Source organism: Rana temporaria, chromosome 1 (genome assembly GCF_905171775.1).
Source record: "Rana temporaria chromosome 1, aRanTem1.1, whole genome shotgun sequence".
Lineage (NCBI taxonomy): Eukaryota > Metazoa > Chordata > Amphibia > Anura > Ranidae > Rana > Rana temporaria.
In genome coordinates this window covers 398,489,438-398,509,324 of record NC_053489.1, presented here as the reverse complement: position 1 = coordinate 398,509,324, position 19,887 = coordinate 398,489,438, and the positions used below count along the sequence as shown (strand labels likewise).

The 19,887-nt window shown below is 45.6% G+C and overlaps 1 protein-coding gene across 2 annotated transcripts in view; it reads right to left on the bottom strand.

Moving 5' to 3' along the window:
- CRTC1 (CREB regulated transcription coactivator 1) overlaps positions 1 to 19,887 on the bottom strand; it is a 194,316-nt gene that overhangs the window by 9,199 nt on the left and 165,230 nt on the right. For both annotated transcript variants that reach the window (XM_040322959.1, XM_040322969.1), the window contains one exon: positions 8,577 to 8,660. In XM_040322959.1, coding sequence (XP_040178893.1) covers positions 8,577 to 8,660 — 84 coding nt within the window. The remainder of the gene's footprint in view (positions 1 to 8,576; positions 8,661 to 19,887) is intronic.

Here is a 19,887-nt window from a genome sequence, read left to right as displayed (position 1 = left end):
CCAGGAAGGGAGTGGGGACGAGCGAGCGCCCCCCCCCCCTCCTGAGCCGTACCAGGCTGCATGCCCTCAACATGGGGGGGTTGGGTGCTCTGGGGCAGGGGGGCGCACTGCGGCCCCCCCACCTCAGAGCACCCTGTCCCCATGTTGATGAGGACAGGGCCCCTTCCCGACAACCCTGGCCGTTGGTTGTCGGGGTATGCGGGCGGGAGGCTTATCGGAATCTGGGAGCCCCCTTTAATAAGGGGGCCCCCAGATACCGGCCCCCCACCCTAAGTGAATGAGTATGGGGTACATCGTACCCCTACCCATTCACCTGCAAGAAAAGTGGTAAAAACACAAATAAACCACACAGGGTATTAAAATATTTTATTAGTCTGCTCCGGAGGCCCCCCCTGTCTTCTTTATTAGCTCTCTTACCAGGGGGAGCTTCTTCTTTGACGTCTTCGGGTTGGTGGGGGCCGCCGTCTGGTTCTCTTCCACCGCCGGGGGGGGTCGCTTCTTCTTCCGCTATCCCGACGGGTCTTCTCCGCTATCCGGGGGGTCTTCTCAACTCTCCGGGGGTCTCCTATGTTCGCCGCTCTCCGCTCTGTACCTACCCATGTGATACCTACCCACGTGGTAGGTATCACATGGGTAGGTACAGAGCATGATGGGATTGTGAGGTCTATATAAATCCGATGCAAGCCGCGCATCCGTCATTTCAGCGAGAAGGACCGGCGTGTCAACATCGGGAGAAGAGAAGTGAAAAACATGACGTCACAGCGCGGAAGAAGAACTCACAGCACGGAAGGCGAAGAAGACGTACAGCACGGAAGAAGAGACCGGACAGCGAGACGAAGAACCGGGGTGCGCCGAGTCAACAGCGGAGAGCGGCGAACATAGAAGGAGACCCCCGGAGAGTTGAGAAGACCCCCCGGATAGCGGAGAAGACCCGTCGGGATAGCGGAAGAAGAAGCCCCCCCGCCGAAGACGCCGGAGGAAACCCGCCGGGGGGGTGGGGGCTTTTTTAAAAGCGACCCCCCCCGGCGGTGGAAGAGAACCAGACGGCGGCCCCCACCAACCCGAAGACGTCAAAGAAGAAGCTCCCCCTGGTAAGAGAGCTAATAAAGAAGACAGGGGGGCCTCCGGAGCAGACTAATAAAATATTTTAATACCCTGTGTGGTTTATTTGTGTTTTTACCACTTTTCTTGCAGGTGAATGGGTAGTGGTACGATGTACCCCATACTCATTCACTTAGGGTGGGGGGCCGGTATCTGGGGGCCCCCTTATTAAAGGGGGCTCCCAGATTCCGATAAGCCTCCCGCCCGCATACCCCGACAACCAACGGCCAGGGTTGTCGGGAAGGGGCCCTGTCCTCATCAACATGGGGACAGGGTGCTCTGAGGTGGGGGGGCCGCAGTGCGCCCCCCTGCCCCAGAGCACCCAACCCCCCCATGTTGAGGGCATGCAGCCTGGTATGGCTCAGGAGGGGCGCTCGCTCGTCCCCACTCCCTTCCTGGCTGGCCGGGTAGCGTGCTTTGGATACGGGTCTGGTATGGATTGTAGGGGGACCCCCTACGCCGTTTTTTTTTCGGCGTAGGGGGGCTCTCCTTACAACCCATAACAGACCTAAGGGCCCGGTATGCTCCTGAGGGGGGAACCCATGCCGGATTTTTATTTAAAATCCGGCGGGGACTTCCCCCTCAGGATTCATAACAAACGCCGCACACGTGAAGAATTGGCGGGAATCCAAGTTGGATCTCCCGTCGCTTCTATGACGTCTCTGTCTCCATCGCGGCAAGCCAGCTCGGCGCTGGCTCCCGCGATGGGGCTCGTAGGTGCTCAATCTCGCCGAGAAAGAGAGCGAGATTGACACAAAATCGGGTTCACCTACTGTACAAATTGCAGTATAAATTTGATGCCATTAGGAGCTTCCAAATATCTGCCTATGAATAAAAAACTCTCTGCACATAGGGTGTATATCCCCTGTGCGTGCAATCCTGGCATTTTAGTGCACCCAGGAGGCACAGGTGCAGCGTCCAGCCCTGCTGCCCACAGCCTGTCAACCTCTATAGCAGTCTGAATACACTGTAGATTCATTTGGACAGGATCTCCTTTTGTAAGACTCGAGTGTGGAATTGAGCATACGGTACCGCCTTGAAGGTGGCTACCAAGAGACCCAGGACTCGCATGCAAAAGCTCAGCGATGACCACCTGCGGGATGTCAACAGCTTCACCGCAGTCTGAAGAGTCTACAACTTTGCCAAAGTGAGAAAAACCCTTGCCTCCGAGGAGTCCAGAAGCAATCGCCACATCCTCCTCCTCTAATTCTGAGTCTGAAGCTGTTCTCAGAAGGAGGTCGTCCAGGTAGCCCACGATAGCGATTCCTCGCTGTCACAGCAGAGCCAGAATCAAAGCGAGCACCTTGGTGAAAACCCTTGGTGCCGACGCCAGGCCAAAAGGGAGAGCCACAAATTGGTAATGGTCATCCCCGACTGCAAATCGCAGAAATTTCTGATGCCTGACATATATGGGGACATGCAAGTATGCGTCCTTGATGTCCAAGGACGCCAGAAAATCCCCCGGATGGAGAGCAGTGACCACAGAGCTTACTGACTCCATCCTGAACCTTTGTACTTTTACAAAGGTGTTGAGGGCCTTGAGATCCAGGATCGGATGGACTCCGTCCTTTTTTGGGACTACAGATTGGAGTAGAATACCTGAAACCTTTCCGGCAGCGGCACAGGCACTATTACCCCGCGCCTCAGCAGGTCCTGTACTGCCCCAAACAGGGCGTTCCGACAAGCCGGAATATGAAGGTTTGAGGGAAAAAATCTGTTTGGAGGACAAGAAAAAAAAAAACACCATCTTGTACCCTGATGAAACCACTTCGCAAACCCACTGGTCGGAAAGCAGGGAGGTCCATCGAGCAGCAAACTCTCGAAGGCGACCCCCCCCACCCGAGAGTCGGGTGGGGGCAAACCTTCATCCTGTCGCAGATTTGTTCACAGGCTAGTTTGGCTTGCGAACCCAGGGACGCTTCTGTCCCTCTGCTGGCCCCTTGTTGGCCCGGAAACGCTTACCTGCGGGCCCTGATGAAAAAAAACGCTTCTGAGCGGAAAAGGAGGGCCCTGGCCTACGGCGTGGCTCCTTACCTTTTCTGGATTGTGGGAGCAGCGTTCTCTTACCCCCCCAGTGACATTTTTAATAATGTTATCCAGCGAGGCTCCAAATAGCCTCTCTCCCTGGAAGGGCAAATCCGCCAGAGCCTTCTTGGAAGCACTTCAGCCAAACCAGGCGACGTAGCACCACAGCAGATACTGAGGCTCTGGAAAGCAAAGGTCGCATCGCAGACATACTTAAGGCCATGCACCAACTGGTCGGCCAGTTCCACGCAGACCGGGGAAGCCTGTTGCTTTTCCAACTCACGGTGCATCAATTTTGCCCATTCTGTAAGCGTCTGACAGCAGAGCTGTGGCCAATACTGGCCGCAATGCTGACCCCCAGCACTGTGAACATCGACCGGGTCACCGCCTCGGCCCTCCAATCTGCAGGGTCCTTAAAGGCAGGGGTCCCCTCTACCAAAATCATGGTTACCTTGTTTAACCCGGATACCGGGGGGTCCACAATCGGGGGAGATATCCATTTTTTTCAGGAGACTCTCCTCAAAGGGGTAACAGACCACCATGCATTTGGGACCGAAAAGGCTCTCGGCGGTCGTTCCCATACTTTGTATATAAACTTATCAAAATAAGTTAGGTAGGGAAACACCTTGGCAGTGCGGGCTGGCTTGTGGGACCCTAAAAGGGACTGACGCCTTAGTAGATGCCCCCGCTGTATCCTCCAGTTTGAGGGTCTCCCGCATTGCAGTGATAAGTGCTCCAACAAGCGCCGATTGGCTCTCCCTGTCAGAGTGAACCAAGAAATGCAGTTTACCGACGTGCGTATATAGGGAGGCTTTCAATTTGTGTTTTTCTCCTGTGGTTTGAACTGGATGGGCTTGTGTCTTTTCAAACAAATTAACTATGTAACCAAATGTACAGTTAAACCTGCTATAGCTTTAATACAACGGTTATTTAACCTGCCCTCTGACAAAGCCGGGGACAGAAGCCAATACTACAGAAACATCTTGGTTCAAAATAATACCCGGATTGTCCAGAGAAATACTGCCTTGATGATGTTGAGTTGCGAAGCAAAAGTAACCGCTTTGAAAGGAGGTTACCATCAAATCACTAACATGCAGCTCTGTAGGAAAGACCAGTCAAATTACTGAACCAAACTCTGCGGTTTTGCCAACTTTACTCAGGGAAAGAAGACCCTGGCCTAACCACTTGACCTATGGAAGGTTTTACCCTTTTCATGACCAGGGCATTTTTTTGTAATTCAGCACTGTGCTACTGGCAATTGCTTGGCCATGCAACGTTGTACCCCAAATAAAATTTATTTTTTTCCCACACAAATATAGCTTTCTTTTGGTGGTATTTGATCACTATTGGGGTATTTCTTATTATAATTTTGAAAATTTGGAAGAAAAAATAATTTTCTACTTTGCGATAAAACAAATGCAATGAAATTTCTTCATAACTTTAGCCCAAAATGTAATCTGCTACAGGTCTTTTGTATATTAAAAAAAAAAAAAAAAAAATCACAATAACTGTATATTAATTGGTTTGTGTGAAGGTTATAGCATTTACAAACTATGGTATATATACACTGGAATTTATGCAGCTATAGATGCTATACTAGTAATGGCGGTGATCAACGACTTACAATGTGACTGGCAATCTGGCACCGACACTGGCTGGGAGGGACACCGACACCGATCAGTGATAATATTGTACTGACACAAATGGGTGACAGGGGTGATAAGAACGGCAATCAATGTGTTAACGGTATGCCTAATAAGTGTATGTGTGATGCTTTTAATCACAGAATCTGTGTCTTTTCTCTCTGAAGGAAGAGTTGATTTCAGGGAAAAGAAACAACCAGATCGCTTTTCTGTTTTTGGTGTTGTATGTATGTGCTGTGATTGACCACAGTCTATCCAGCCAAAACCATTAGCTGCAACCTGCTGACAAACTCGTGCTGTGTCCCATCACAGCACAGATCAAAGTGTATCGAAACATACCTGTATGTTGCTGTGCCATCCTCTAGCTGTAAATGTATGGTTAGCGGGCAGCAAGTGGTTAAAAAGCATCTAGGAGAATGCACAAGTGATGGCACCAGATGACCTTTTTAAGTTCAGAATCCATCAGAACACCTCCAAAGTTCTCATCATGATTGACACATTGGATTCCAAGGTCAGAAAGGTTTGTTCTTGCAGCAGATTGTTCAGAGATCTGATGGCTAAAGAAACTAAAGACAAAGAACCACAGCGAGGATGTCTGAATACTCAGGGCTGAGTAAGGCTGAAGGGAAGGGCCACCGATTGCAAATGCCACCCATGGCAAAGTCAAGAAATTGTTGGCGACTTGATAAGAATGTGTAAAATATGTAGCCTTCATGTCAATGGATGCCAAGAAGTCTCTGCAATAAAGGAAGGCAATAAATGACCAAATAGATTTCATGCACAACTTTTGGGGATGTAAAGTGTTGAGAGCCTTCAAGTCCAAGAGAGGACAAACATCCTATTTTTTGGGTTTCTGAAATGTGAACAGGCTGGAAGGGAAAACTTGAAATCCAATTCCTATTTAGCGGAAAGAAAGCATGTTTAATGTTGCCGATATAGACGAAAAGTAAAAAATTAAGGTGGAGGACTGAGGCAACCTGTAAATACCACTTCCTACACCCAAGTGCTGGCCAGCAGTATTTCTTAAATGTCTGGAAAAGTCATTAGACATCTCCTTCCCTGTTGTGATCGAGCTGGGTGGGGGGGGGGGGGGGGGGGATTGTGGACACTCATGATGATTGATGGACAAGTTGAGTGCCTAGAACACCAAGGACAATTTGAAATCACTGAGCCTGGGATAGTGGAAGGAACTGAACCTAGGAATGAAAGGAACATTTGAAGCAAAATAGGAAGGTCTTGACCTGTACTGTTGATCATTATTTCTGCCGCTGGGGTAAATTGCTTACTCCCCTAGTTCTTTTAATGATTTCATCCAGTGAATAGCCAAAACAGTTTCCCACAAAAGGAGGTCATAACAAAGGCCTTTATACACTTATTGCCAGATCACCATGCACATCTGAACAGAAGTAAAGGATGCCTAGATGGAACATAGCATAGCATCAGGCACCACATTGTAAAGAACATTTAAAATGACGTTCATCTAATCAATGCAATGTAAACGAAAGTGAGGATCAAAAGCAGCCGTAGCCCAATTGTTACCTGTCGATTTAGACTAGTCGGCTAAAGTCTGAGGAATAAGAATAGAGGCAAGCAAAGATTAAAAGGCCTATCCCACTTAAGAGTGGATGGATCTAGAAAGCATTTACAATTTTGTGTCAATCTGGTCTTTAGGAAGTAGTTTCTCTTCATGAGGAATGTCAGATCCTTGGCAAGGTGAGATGCTGGAGGGTCCACCATGGGAGGAGTAGCCCAATTTGAGAGAAATAACTCCAGAAAAGGAGAGAGAGTACCTGGAATAAAAAACTGCTTGTCCTAGGGTTGCCTCCTCAACCCCTTTAAACCGAACACATTAATTACACACAGGCTCTGTGGTAGATTAAGGTGGTAATTAAATTCATTCAGTTTCTTACCTGCGTTAAATTAACCCCAGAACCTATGTAATTAATATGCGTTAGGTTTTAAAGGGATGAGGTGGCAATCCCAGCTTGTTCGGATGTTCCCAGACTTTGTAGATAAATTAAATCTAACAGTGGGCAAAGAGGAAAAACCTTTGCAAAATGGTTAGGACTATAAAAACGGAGGCCAGACACTGTGTAAAATGCAGTAATGGTCGGATACTCTCATTTTTAAGTGAAGCAAACACTCGCTCTGTTTTGGTGACAAAATCGCTTACCAAAAATGTTTGTCGGGTCACCTCCTCTTGGGAAAGGAAGGAGAGCCACAGCCTCCCCCACAAGGAGTCCTCTCTGACAGGCTAAAAAATGTTAAAGGAGTTGTAAACCCTCATGTTTTTTCACCTTAATGCATCCTTTGCATCAGGGTGAAAAAACTTCTGGCAGTCACCGGCCCCCAAGCCCCCCGTTTTACTTACCTAAGTCGTGGAATTCACTCGGTGGTGACAGCGATGTCCCATCTCTTGATTGGATAGATTGATAGCAGTGCAGCCATTGTCTCCCGTTGCCGTCAATCAAATCCAATGCCGCGGGCCGAGTCATACATTCGGCGGCTATGGACGCGAATAAATAACTTGGGAGCGTGTCCGCAAGGTAACCCCCTGGGAGAGCGTTTCTCCTAGGGAGTTATCTGATGTGGGGAGGAGCCGCAAGACCTGCCGAGGGACCCCAGAAGTCGTGGATCGGTGCCACTCGGTACAAAATGAGCTGCACAGTGGAGGCAAGCATGACATGTTTGTTATTTAAAAAAAAAAAAAACACAAGCTTTACAATCACTTTAGGCATCTGTGCAATTATAATTTGCTAGGGAATGTACGGATGGGTAGTTCTGGCCCTTGTAAGCAGGAGGAGCTACAAGATTTTTTTTTTAACTGAAAGAAAATCATGCATAAAAAAAACTAAAATCTTCCTTTGTGTGAAATGGAGAGGAATGAGTGCCGAGGGGGAAAAACACAGGCTCAGAAATAAATGCCAACATATGCGTTTCCGAATTAGATTTTTAAGAAATTTAAGAAAAAAAAAAAAGTCTATGCCAATCTTTACCTTACACACATTTTAAAGAATGCTAGTAGCAGAGGATTAATTTGCAGCTGCAGGGCAACAACCCTTTCATAGGCATTGGGCCTGTTGCTCACATAAAAAAAACAACACATGTATCTTTAGGAAGGTGGTACCTGATCCCCCACAAATACTCTTGGACTCTTATGTAGCAGGGGTTAACCAGCAGGAAGGCTCTGTGACCATTTGACACTAAATTCAGGAAAAAAGCGGTGGGCAGACTTTAAAAAAAGGTACCAAAAGGAATTCACCATAATTTGAAAAATTATAAATTTTAATACATATTCATAAAAAGGCTACAAAAAGTATATATACTGTGTAACAACTTGTCATTGCTGTGGATTAGGTTGTCATTCACAAAAAAACAGAGTAGGCACAAAAAGTGCACAGCCTGCTTAGACCTCTGTTAAAAAAAAAAGTGCTGAAACGTTTGCATGTTACGGAGACAGCCACAAGTAAAAACACATAAAAAGAGTCTGCAGCACAACCGCCGGCAACTGCACATGCTCACAAATTGTGCAGCAACTAGGCAACAAAGAACTACAAATTATTTAAAATTAAAGTATTTGAACTTTTCCTGTAAACCAGAAACAAAATCGCTTGTAGTGGACTAAACCCAACAATGGAAAACAAAACCCAACTTGCAATATGGAAGAAACAGCTGAGCATTTCGCATTTATGCTGCTGAAATTATGGTAAAAGCAAACTCGCTGCCGAAATGTAAATTTTTATGCCTTACCTGTACACTTATGTGAAATCTTACATTTATAGCAACCGGTAACATATAGCAACGTACCTGGTGAGATAATGCATTGGTCTGCCGTGCAGTCATCTGTTGGTCATAATATGTATCTCCAAACATACTGCCCAAGATTGAATGCTAAAAGTAAATAATAGTGTTAGCAATATTTTCTGGGTAAATTATAATACAAACGCTAGACATTCTCTGAAGAAATAAATGAGTATGCGAAGAACTACTCTTCGATTAAGAGTAAAGTAACAGCACTGCAGAGAGCTCAAGTGACTGCTCTTGTAAAGAAAACCTCAGCCATCTACCTGAAAGAACTATTAAGGTGCCAATTATTTGCTGAGATTCCCATACCTAAAACTCTCTTCCCCAAATTGATACTGCCGCTAGTAATGGGGTAAAAAAAAGGTCACTGGATTAAAGCTGTAAAGAAAAGCTGTAGTAAACAGGGGGGCGGGGGGGGGGGGGGACCACTCTAGGCACACTCCTGTACTGTAACCCATTCTTTGCTGTAATTGTGCCAAAGCAAGTTTCCATAGTTAAAGTGGTTGTAAACCCACTATTTGGACTTTTACCTACAGGTAAGCCTATAACAAGGCTTACCTGTAGGTAAGGAGAATATCTCCTAAACCTGCACGGTTTAGGAGATATTCCCCCCGCAAGGCGGGCGGCGCATGCGCAGGGGGGAATCCACAGCTGAAGGACCGGCATCCGCCGGACCCTGCCGATTTTAAATCTCCCGCGCGCACGCGCGGGAGTGACGTCATCGCCGCTCCAGCCAATCACAGCGCTGGAGCGGCGATACCCGGAAGACACGCCGGAGCAAGATGACATCCTGCTCGGCGTGGACCAGGTAAGTGGTACACACCTCGTTCCGAGGTAAGTATTTCATAATAGGCTAGTATGCGGTGCATATTAGCCTATTATGCCTTTTGCATTGCAGGTTTGGGGAAAAAAAAAAAAAGTTTATGCGGTTTACAACCGCTTTAAAGAGGAGTTCCACCCAAAAATGGAACTTCCTCTTAACCCACTCCTCTCCCCCTTACATGCCACATTTGGCATGTAATTTTTTTGGGGGGGAGTGGGGGCTTCAGGAGAAGGGGACTTCCTGTCCCACTTCCTCCTTCCGCCGAGGGGCTGCAAAGGCGATTAAGCTTAATCGCCTTTTGGCAACCCCTCACTGTAGGCGATCACCTAGGACACGTCAGGTCCTAGGCGATCGCCTGTCCAATCAAACAGCGCAGCGCCAGGCCTCGCACGCATGTGCAGTGCCGCTCGCTCATGCGCAGTGGGTGCCCGGCCGTGAAGCTGAAAGCTGTCACGGCCGGGTGCCCACAGTGACAATGAAGACGCCGGCCGGGGAGGGGGGGGAGAGGAGCGGACCCCCGGCCGGCGCATCGCTGGAACGCTGGAGCAGGTGAGTGTCAGTTTATTAAAAGCCAGCAGCTACACTTTTTGTAGCTGCTGACTTTTAATAAACCTAAAAAATGGGTGGAAAACCCCTTTAACATTCACGTGGTACATATTTCAAGAATGGTTACCATTTCATAAAGCATTGTAGAGCAAATGTGTTTTGTATTTAACATGAACTGTATTACAAGGACGATGCAAAGATAATAAAGTACATTATGTGGGGCGGGTGGTCAGAATCTAAGTTCATTGGGCTTATGGGGAGTAACAAGGTGGTGTATAAAGCTAGTGGAGGAACACGCAGTAACCAGCTGGTGCCTTCTTTCACAAACCTTTTTTTTGCTCACTAAGTTTATCAGACGATCAGTACTTTAAGATCAGTAGCTATACACCAACTCCAAATTCCATATAAAGGACTGCACACAGCAAAAATGTGCTAGTATCATATAGGATGAAACAAAAGGCAAACATTTAGAAGAATCTTAACAGTCATAAGAAAAAGAAAAATGTAACAATGTGTGTACACATCATACTTGGGACACCTTTTGAGTAGTTTTAACATCGTAAAGTCACTTAATAACATAAAAACAATGCACCACGTAGAGCACATAATGAAACAAGAACAAAACATAAAAACAAGTCACTACAAAAGTATGCCACACTTAGACAAAACAAGGTTTTCAGCTACACCGCTTAAAGGAAACATGTAAAGAGACAAATAGGCTGCCATTATTGTTTTCTCCTGAAACATGCCATTTGCTGTCTTTCATACTAGCAAAATTATTTAGGCAGTATTCAGATGGCTAGCACCTCTTAAACTGCAATATCAACGTAGTGGTTGGAGGGGGTTAAAGTATAGCTTCTTAAACAATGAGTATACACCGTTTCAAAAAAATCGGTTTGACAGCTGAACACTGCTCCTGAAAAAATGACCACCGATGATCTCTAGCTTTTAGGCCCCTGGAATAATTATGCAAATAGTGATGTTTTTCCATCTTAACTTTCATATTTTCTGACCATCGGTTACCTAAAAAAGGCATCCAAGCTAAAGCTGCCGTCAACTATGCTTATTTTTCAGACGGACGTTCTAGAGCCACTTGATATTTAAAAGGTGAAGGTCCATTTTAAAGTTTCCCATAAATGTGTTCATGTAAAAAATACACAACTGCCAGAAGATATCCTATTTAAGTTTTGCCAATACAGACACCATATTCTATTCATGACCATCCACTGCAGTCAAAGCAGCACAGCTTTGGCTAAAACCGATTGTATAGTGAAGAAGCATTAGCCATCTACTGAAGTCAACTCTGTGTTCTCCATTTGTTGGGGGCACTGTGCAATGCAGTAAAGCCTAACTGGCTTACAACAAATACTGACCCTTTTCTCCCCTAGCTAGAAAACAGATAAGCACTACAGGAGACTAGTGCAAAGAAAGATTCAAGTAGTACTTTAAAGGAGTTGCAAAGTCTTAAGGTTTTTCACCACAATGCATTCTGTGCATGAAGGTGAAAAACCTTATGTGCTGCAGCAGCCCCCCAGGGACCCCCCCCCCCCCATTTTCTTACCTGAACCAGTTTGTTCCAGCGTCAAGGATAAGCCCAGCAGCTCCAGCCTGTCTTGGGTTCTCATTGAACAGATTGATAGCAGCAGGTGCCATTGGCTCCTGCTGCTGTCAATTAAATCCAGTGACATGTGAGACGGGGCAGGGCAGAGTCCTGCTGTCTGTGTCAATGGACGCAGCAGAAGGACTCGGGAGCGTACCCGCACGAGTGCCCCCATGAAAAGCAGCTCTTTTTGGGGGCATTTGAAGAGGAGGGGCCAGGAGCGCCGCCGGGGGACCCCAGAAAAAGAGGATGGAGCCGTCGGCAGTGGCGGAGGCGATCGGATGCTGTCCCTGGGTGGACATGGAGACGAGTGAGGGGAAGATGTCCCCAACTTGTCTCCATAATATATCAGAGCGGAAGCAATGTCAAAACTTCACTTCTGCCTAGTGCTCTTAATCACATAGCGACCTCCGCACGCACATTTATGTCTACACAATGGCACAGGTAGGCAAATGGGCGTACCTGTACGTCCCTTTAAATTTGCATGCCTCGCAAGTACGGTTGCGGGTCCTGGAAACTAGATGTTCCCGGGTGGCCCGTGATTGCGGTCGGCAAAGGCAGAACAGGGGATGCCTTTGTAAACAAGGCATTTACCTGTTCTGCCTAGTGACATGTCACTGATCTACTATTCCTTGTGATCGGGATCAGTGACGCGTCACTGGTAGCTCCTCCTCTTAACAGTTAGAATCACTCCCTAGGACACTTCTCCCCTTCAATGCCACCTAGTGGTAAGCCTTCACTGACAGTGTCATTTTCACAGTAATCAGTGCATTTTTATAACACTGATCACTGTAAAAATGACAATGGTCCCAAAAATTTGTCAAAAGTGTCCGCCATAAAGTCGTAGTCACGATAAAAATCGCAGATCGCCGCTATTACTAGTAAAAAAATAAATAATAAAAATGCCATAAAACTATCCCCTATTTTGTAGAAACTATAACTTATGCGCAAACCAATCAATATACGCTTATTGCGATTTTTTTTTTTATACACAAAATATGTCGAAGAAAAAGATCGGCCTAAATTGAGAAAAAATTACCTTTTTTTCCCCCATTAAATGGGGATATTTATTATAGCAAAAAGTACAAAATATTGTTTTTTCCCCCAAAATTGACGCTCCATTTCTGTTTATAGTGCAAAAAATAAAAACCGCAGAGGTGATCAAATACCACCAAAAGAAGGCTCTATTTGTTGGGAAAAAAAAAAGACGTCAATTTTGTTTGGGAGCCACGTCGCACGACCACTCAATTGTCAGTTAAAGCGACGCAGTGCCGAATCGCAAAAAGTGCTCTAGTCTTTGGCCAGCCAAATGGTCCGGGGCTTAAGTGGTTAACCACTTAAGCCCCGGACAAAAATGCAGGTAAAGGACCCGGCCAGTTTTTGCGATTCCACACTGCGACGCTTTAACTGACAATTGCGCGGTCGTGTGACGTGGCTCCCAAACAAAATTGGCGTCCTTTTTTTCCCCACAAATAGAGCTTTCTTTTGGTGGTATTTGATCACCTCTGCGGTTTTTATTTTTTGCGCTATAAACCAAAATAGAGCGACAATTTTGAAAAAAAACAATATTTTTTACTTTTTGCTATAATAAATATCCCCCAAAAAATATATATAAAAAATGTTTTCCCCCTCAGTTTAGGCCGATACGTATTCTTCTACCTATTTTTGGTAAAAAAAAAAAAAATCACAATAAGCGTTTATCGGTTGGTTTGCCCAAAATTTATAGCGTTTACAAAATAGGGAATATTTTTTTTTGCATTTTTATAAAACATTTTTTTTTTTTCGTGACTGCGACATTATGGCGGACACATCGGACAATTTTGACAAATTTTTGGGACCATTGTCATTTTCACAGCAAAAAAATGCATTTAAAATGCATTGTTTATTGTGAAAATGACAATTGCAGTTTGGGAGTTAACCACTAGGGCAGGGTTTGACAAATTTGCTTGGAATCTAGGAGCCAGCTAAAAAAGTTAGGAGCCAGAAAACGCACCCCGTCCCGACGAGCTTGCACGCAGAAGCGAACACATACGTGAGCAGCGCCCGCATATGTAAACTGTGTTCAAACCACACATGTGAGGTATCGCCGCGATTGGTAGAGTGAGAGCAATAATTCTAGCCCTAGACCTCTTCTGTAACTCAAAACATGCAACCTGTAGATTTTTTTAAACGTCGCCTATGAAGATTTTAAAGGGTAAAAGTTTGTCAGCATTCCACGAGCGGACGCAATTTGGAAGCATGACATGTTGGGTATGAATTTACTCGGCGTAACATTATCTTTCATAATATTAAAAAAAAATTGGGATAACTTTACTGTTGTCTTATTTTTTTATTAAAAAAAAAGTAATTTTTTTCCCAAAAATGTGCGCTTGTAAGACCGCTGCGCAAATACGGCGTGACAGAAAGTATTGCAACGATCGCCATTTTATTCTCTAGGGTGTTAGGATAAAAAATATATATAATGTTTGGGGCTTCTAATTAGAGGGAAGAAGATGGCAGTGAAAATAGTGAAAAATGACATTAGAATTGCTGCTTAACTTGTAATACCAACGGCCACCACCAGATGGCGCCAGCTCACACGAGGAAGAGCTGGGGACTTCACAAAAAAAGAAAAACATTTTTTTTTTTGCCCACCTTCCAAGCCAAGTCGCCAGGATGCTATTTGTAGTCGCCATGGCGACCGGGATTTGTCGAGCCCTGCACTAGGGGGCGCTGATGGGGTTATGTGTTCCCTGAAGTGTGTTTACAACTGTAGGGGGTGTGGCTGTAGGTGTGACGTCATCGATTGTGTCCCCCTATAAAAGGGATGACACGATCGATGCTGCCGCCACTGTGAAGAACGGGGAAGCCATGTTTACACACGGCTCTCCCCGTTCTTCAGCTCCGGAGACCGATTGCGGGACTCCAGCGGCAATCGGGTCCGCGGGTCCCGAAGCTTCGGACCAGGTCGTGGGTGTGCGCCTGCGACCCACGGCTGGGTACTAGTACAGGACGTACCTGTACGTACATGTGCCCAGCCGTGCCATTCTGCCGACGTATCAGACGCCGATACCCTGCCCCGATACACAAATAGAATACGTCGCCGCCACCGGAGCCGCAAACCACCGCCGCGATCCGCCGCCGTTACGCCGCATCCCCGCTACCGCCGACTGTGTAATACGGGCGGGAACATTACAGCTTTGAATAGCTGTAATGATTGGCGCCGCGCATAGACACTCCCCCTTGCTCGGGTGAACTGTCCAATCCCGAGCGAGGGGGAGTGTCTATACACGCAGCGCGGCTCCAATCATTAAAGCTATTCAAAGCTGTAATGTTCCTGGCCGTAGTACTGTACACAGTCGGCGGTAGCAGGTAAGCGGGCCATGGCTGCATATGGGGGGGAAACATGGCTGGATGGGGGGGAGACACAAGGCTGGATGGGGGGGGGGGAGACACAAGGCTGGATGGGGGGGAGACACATGGCTGGATGGGGGGAGACAGATGGCTGGATGGGGGGGAGACAGATGGCTGGATGGGGGGGAGACAGATGGCTGGATGGGGGGGAGACAGATGGCTGGATGGGGGTGGAGACAGATGGCTGGATGGGGGGGAGACAGATGGCTGGATAATGGGGGGACATGGCTGGATATGGGGGGGGACATGGCTGGATATGGGGGGGGGGGACATGGCTGCATATATGGGGGGGACATGGCTGGATATGGGGGGGACATGGCTGGATATGGGGGGGACATGGCTGGATCTGTGGGGGGACATGGCTGCATTTGTGGGGAGACATGGCTGCATTTGGGGACACATTAAAAAAAAGTATCGGTATTCGGTATCGGCGACTACTTGAAAAAAAGTATCGGTACTTGTACTCAGTCCTAAAAAAGTGGTATCGGGACAAAGTCCCTTAACATAAGGGCCCTTTCACACTGGGGCATTTTTCAAGCGCTTTAGCGTTAAAAAAAGCGCCTGTAAAACGCCTGAAAGAAGCTGCATCTGCAATCCCAATGTGAAAGCTCGAGTGCTTTCACACTAAAGCGCCTGAAAAACACCCCAGTGTGAAAGTGGTCTTAGCGTTAAAAAAAAGCGCCTGAAAGAAGCTGCATCTGCAATCCCAATGTGAAAGCCTGAGTGCTTTCACACTGAGGCGCTGAGCTGGCAGGGCGTCAAAAAAAGTCCTGCATGCAGCTTCTTTGCAGCGCTTTAGGAGCGGTTAATACACCGCTCCTAAAGCCCCCTTCCCATTGAGGAAGCTTTTTTTAACGCCAAAGCGCCTGAAAAGCGCCTCAGTGTGAAAGGGGTCTTAGCAGCGCTTTACCAGCGTTTTTCGGGCGCTGGCAGTGTGAAAGGCCTCTGAAAGCACTTGGGCTTTCACATTGGGATTGCAGATGAGGCTTCTTTCAGGCGCTTTACAGGCTTTTTTTTAAACGCCAAAGCGCCTAAAAAACGCCCGAAAAATGCCCCAGTGTGAAAGGGGTCTAAGACACATTTCTTACTCCCTTTTGCCTCCAAAGTCCTTGAATGTCTAGTCTACAACTGGCTGAGCTGCCACTTCATTGAGACTAACCTTGTTGATCCCCTTCAGTCTAGATTTCGCTCTATACACTCCACAGAAACCGCTCTCCTAAAACTCAACGACTTGCTAACAGCTAAAACCAACGGTCACTATTCCGTACCCTTACACCTCTCCGATGCCTTTGATACAGTTGACCAACCCCTCCTCCTCAAGAAACTCAATTTCCTTAGTCTTTGTGACATTGGTTTCCATCTTGCCCATCTCACCGCACCTTCGGTGTCACTCACAACTACTTCCTTCTCTATTCCTCTTACTGTTATGGTCCTCCAAAAGATTTAGTCCTTGAACCTCTCCTATTCATAATCTACCCCTCTTCCCTGGGATAGGGAATAGCTTCTTATGGTTTCCAATATCATTTCTTTGCTACTTATACCTAAATCTCTCTACCCCTCAGCTCAACCCATCAGTTTCCCCACATATCACTGATTTACTAACAAAACATAAGACTGGATGTTGCATCCCTTCCTTAAACTCAATCTATCCAAAACCTAGCTCAGATTTCCTCCCCCACGTACGCCTTCCCCTGATCAAGATCAATGACAACTATTAGTCCATACCCACATGCCAGGGTGCTAGGTGTAATCCTAGACTCTGAACTGTTCTTTCAGGCCCAAATCCAATCCCCAATTCATGCCACCTTAACATCTCCAGAAAAACGCACCTTTTTAACCAATGACACCCCATAAAGCTTCTAATTCACTCCCTGGTTATCTCTCGCCTCGACTACTGCAACTCCCTCGTCATTGGATTACCTGTATATAGGCTATACCTAATTCAGTCCATCATGAATGCTGCCGTCAGTCTCATCCACCTTACCAACTGTTCAGTGTCTAGTACTCCTCTGCCAATCCTTCCGCTCACCCAACAAATACAATTCAAAGTACCAACAACTTACAGAGCCATCCACAACTCTGCCCTAAGCTACATCACTAACCTGGTCTCAAAATATCATCCAAAGCTCTCTTCAGTTCTCCCAAGACCTCGCTTGTCATCTCCTCCCATGCTCACCTCCAGGACTTATCTCAAGCTTCACCCATCCTTTGGAACTCCCTACCCCAATCTATCCAACCATATCCCAATTTATCTTTAGACCATCCCTGAAAACCCTTCTGTTTAAAGAAGCCTGCTTGTAATACAGGGTTTTTACTGTCTCCATCAGCTCATCCCCCTCAGTTATCACCCTCTTGTATGACTTGACCCTCCCTTTTGGATTGCAAGCTCGAGCAGGGCTCCGATTTCTCTTGTATCAAATTGTATTGTAACTGTATAAAAATGATGTACAGATTAGCGAGACACAACACTCAGATGATCGGTGCAAGAAATGTAAACTCCGTACAGATGTGCTCAACAGGGGGCTTAATTTTACTGGTTTTCTTGCTACCCATTTGTTACAATTTCACTGTAGGATAAAACCTGCATTGCATCATCATCTCATATCGTTATAAGTGTAAGTACTGCATTGCTTTCATGTTCATAATGTTCTTATTGTATTGTTTAAGGGATGTTTCCTGGACCGACTACATATCAGTATATGCTTAAATGCGGCAATAAAAATTAAGTTTGAAAAATCCAACAAAAAATATAGGATAAGATTTTGTCAAGTTAATAAAATGGTGAAAAATTACAATACTGAAAACTATAATAGACTATGCCTTAAAATAACTTTACAGCTCATCACTTTAGAGTTAAAACGGTTCCCCTAACTCTGGCATGTGTGGGGATACCCAATATGTATGCAGGGCTGTGGAGTCGGTAGATAAATGTTCCGACTCCTCAGTTTTATGTACTTCCGACTCCGACTCCACAACTCCTCTGTATTAATATGCGAATGTATTTTATACATTCCTTGAGGGAAAGAAACGCAACCTACCACAGGACTACTGGCTGGGAAGCCAACAGTCTACTGTATTGCACAGTTTAAGCTAAAGACAAACACAATGAAAACAAATCTGCTGCTGAAGATAGGGCAGTGGGAGGATCCAGGAAGGGGCATTTATTCTAAAACATGATTTTCCTAGGAGAATCCTATAGTCATGTTTAAAGTTTAAGCTAACAATCGGAGTTTACAAGTTTTTATAGCCTTAGCTAAATGACAGCAGTTTTTCCAATGGTTTACAGCTTCAGTCTTGAACTATTGGCCCTCCATTCCCTTCACTTATACAAGTGTCTCACTCTCTAGTCCTGCAAAAAAACATATTTATTTAATCCCTTATCAGTGAGAGGCTAGGGTACACATGGACGCTGCGTTCCCTGTAAAAGCAGAACACAAAACTATGGAAAGTATAAGTATTGCAGCTCCTAATTGTGCGTTGCGTGCCATATAGTGAAGCACATGAAAAGCATGCTTCTTCACGGTCACTTAACGTGTTAGTTTTGCGGTTACGTGAGGCACTGCATGCATTGGTCTTTATTCTTACAGTAGACAAGTCATTAATTATAACTTTTTGTGAATTGGGACATTTAAACTTGCTTTTTTTTTTTTTTATTCCAATCTAAATTTAGTAGGAGTCGGAGTCAGTGCATTGTTTGCCGACTCCGACTCCAGGTACCCAAAATTTCCCTCGACTCAGACTCCACAGCCCTGTATGTATGTGAATGCTTTTAAACATATCATTTTAATATATTACATTGTTTTAAAATGGACCTTAAATGTACTGGCAGAGAATTGGGCTCTCCTAGAGTTCTAGATTTTCAAAGGGTATTTCTATAATGATTCCAATTTTACACATGGCAACACTTGTCCCTCAAAATCTTAAAAAAAAATTGAAAAAAAGCCCTACTTAAAACAGAGTCTATACAGTGTCCAAGGCCAGACTTCAGGAAATTTTTAAACCCCAACGATGTCATCACAAATTTATCATAAGTAAATTCTAACAATTAAAGACTGAATATTCAGATTCATAAAGCCAATTAGGGCTAGTTCTCTATAACCACTGAACATATAAAAACACTCAATAGGAAAGTACAAAAATGGCTGGCCTCTAAAGTAAAGTAACATGAAACCTTTTTAATTTAACTGAAGTGAAATCAATGATGCAAATTCTGATTGCAGACAATCTTACATTATTGAATACATTTGACATTACTACATAGAATATACCACAATATCAGAATAGTCAGGTGAAGTAATAGAATAGTTGAAATCGGATAGAACACCACAAAGTTCTACTGGGAACTAAGTGGTCAACAGGTTGAAAACTGAGGTGAGGTTAGAGAATTGAGTAGCTATTAAAGCTCTGCACCACTTGAGCTTGCCAAGTCAGAATAACGACCCATACATACAACAAACACCTGTCCAAGGAGAGCATGATGCAGGGAACTGCCTAGACTTCCGCTGTCAAAGGGAATTCATCGCTACCTTGCGGTGCAGTCCCAGACTAGGTCTACACATATAAAAAGACAAGACCCAGCACTTTGGAGTGCGACCGCCTTTCCTCCAAATTCATCTGCAGAAGACAGACATGCCACCTCTCTCTCCTCCCCAAACCATACACCAGAGAGTCTTCCCCCTCCCTTTGACTTCGAACCTTCTGCTGCCTCTTCAAGGCACACCTAGGCAGGGGGCTAGGGGATAAGAGATCTTTCAAGAATACTAATGTGACATGACTTAGAGGTGGATGTGGCAGTCAACTGCATAAAAGAATAGCTTTGCAAAAAAAATTAACCACCTAAAACATAAGGTGAAGACAGCATGGATGCCCAAAACAGCCACATACGGTGGAGTTCAAGTTTCTGCTAACAACCACTTTACTATTCTATACCTCTGGATGGAAGGTTCCGAAAA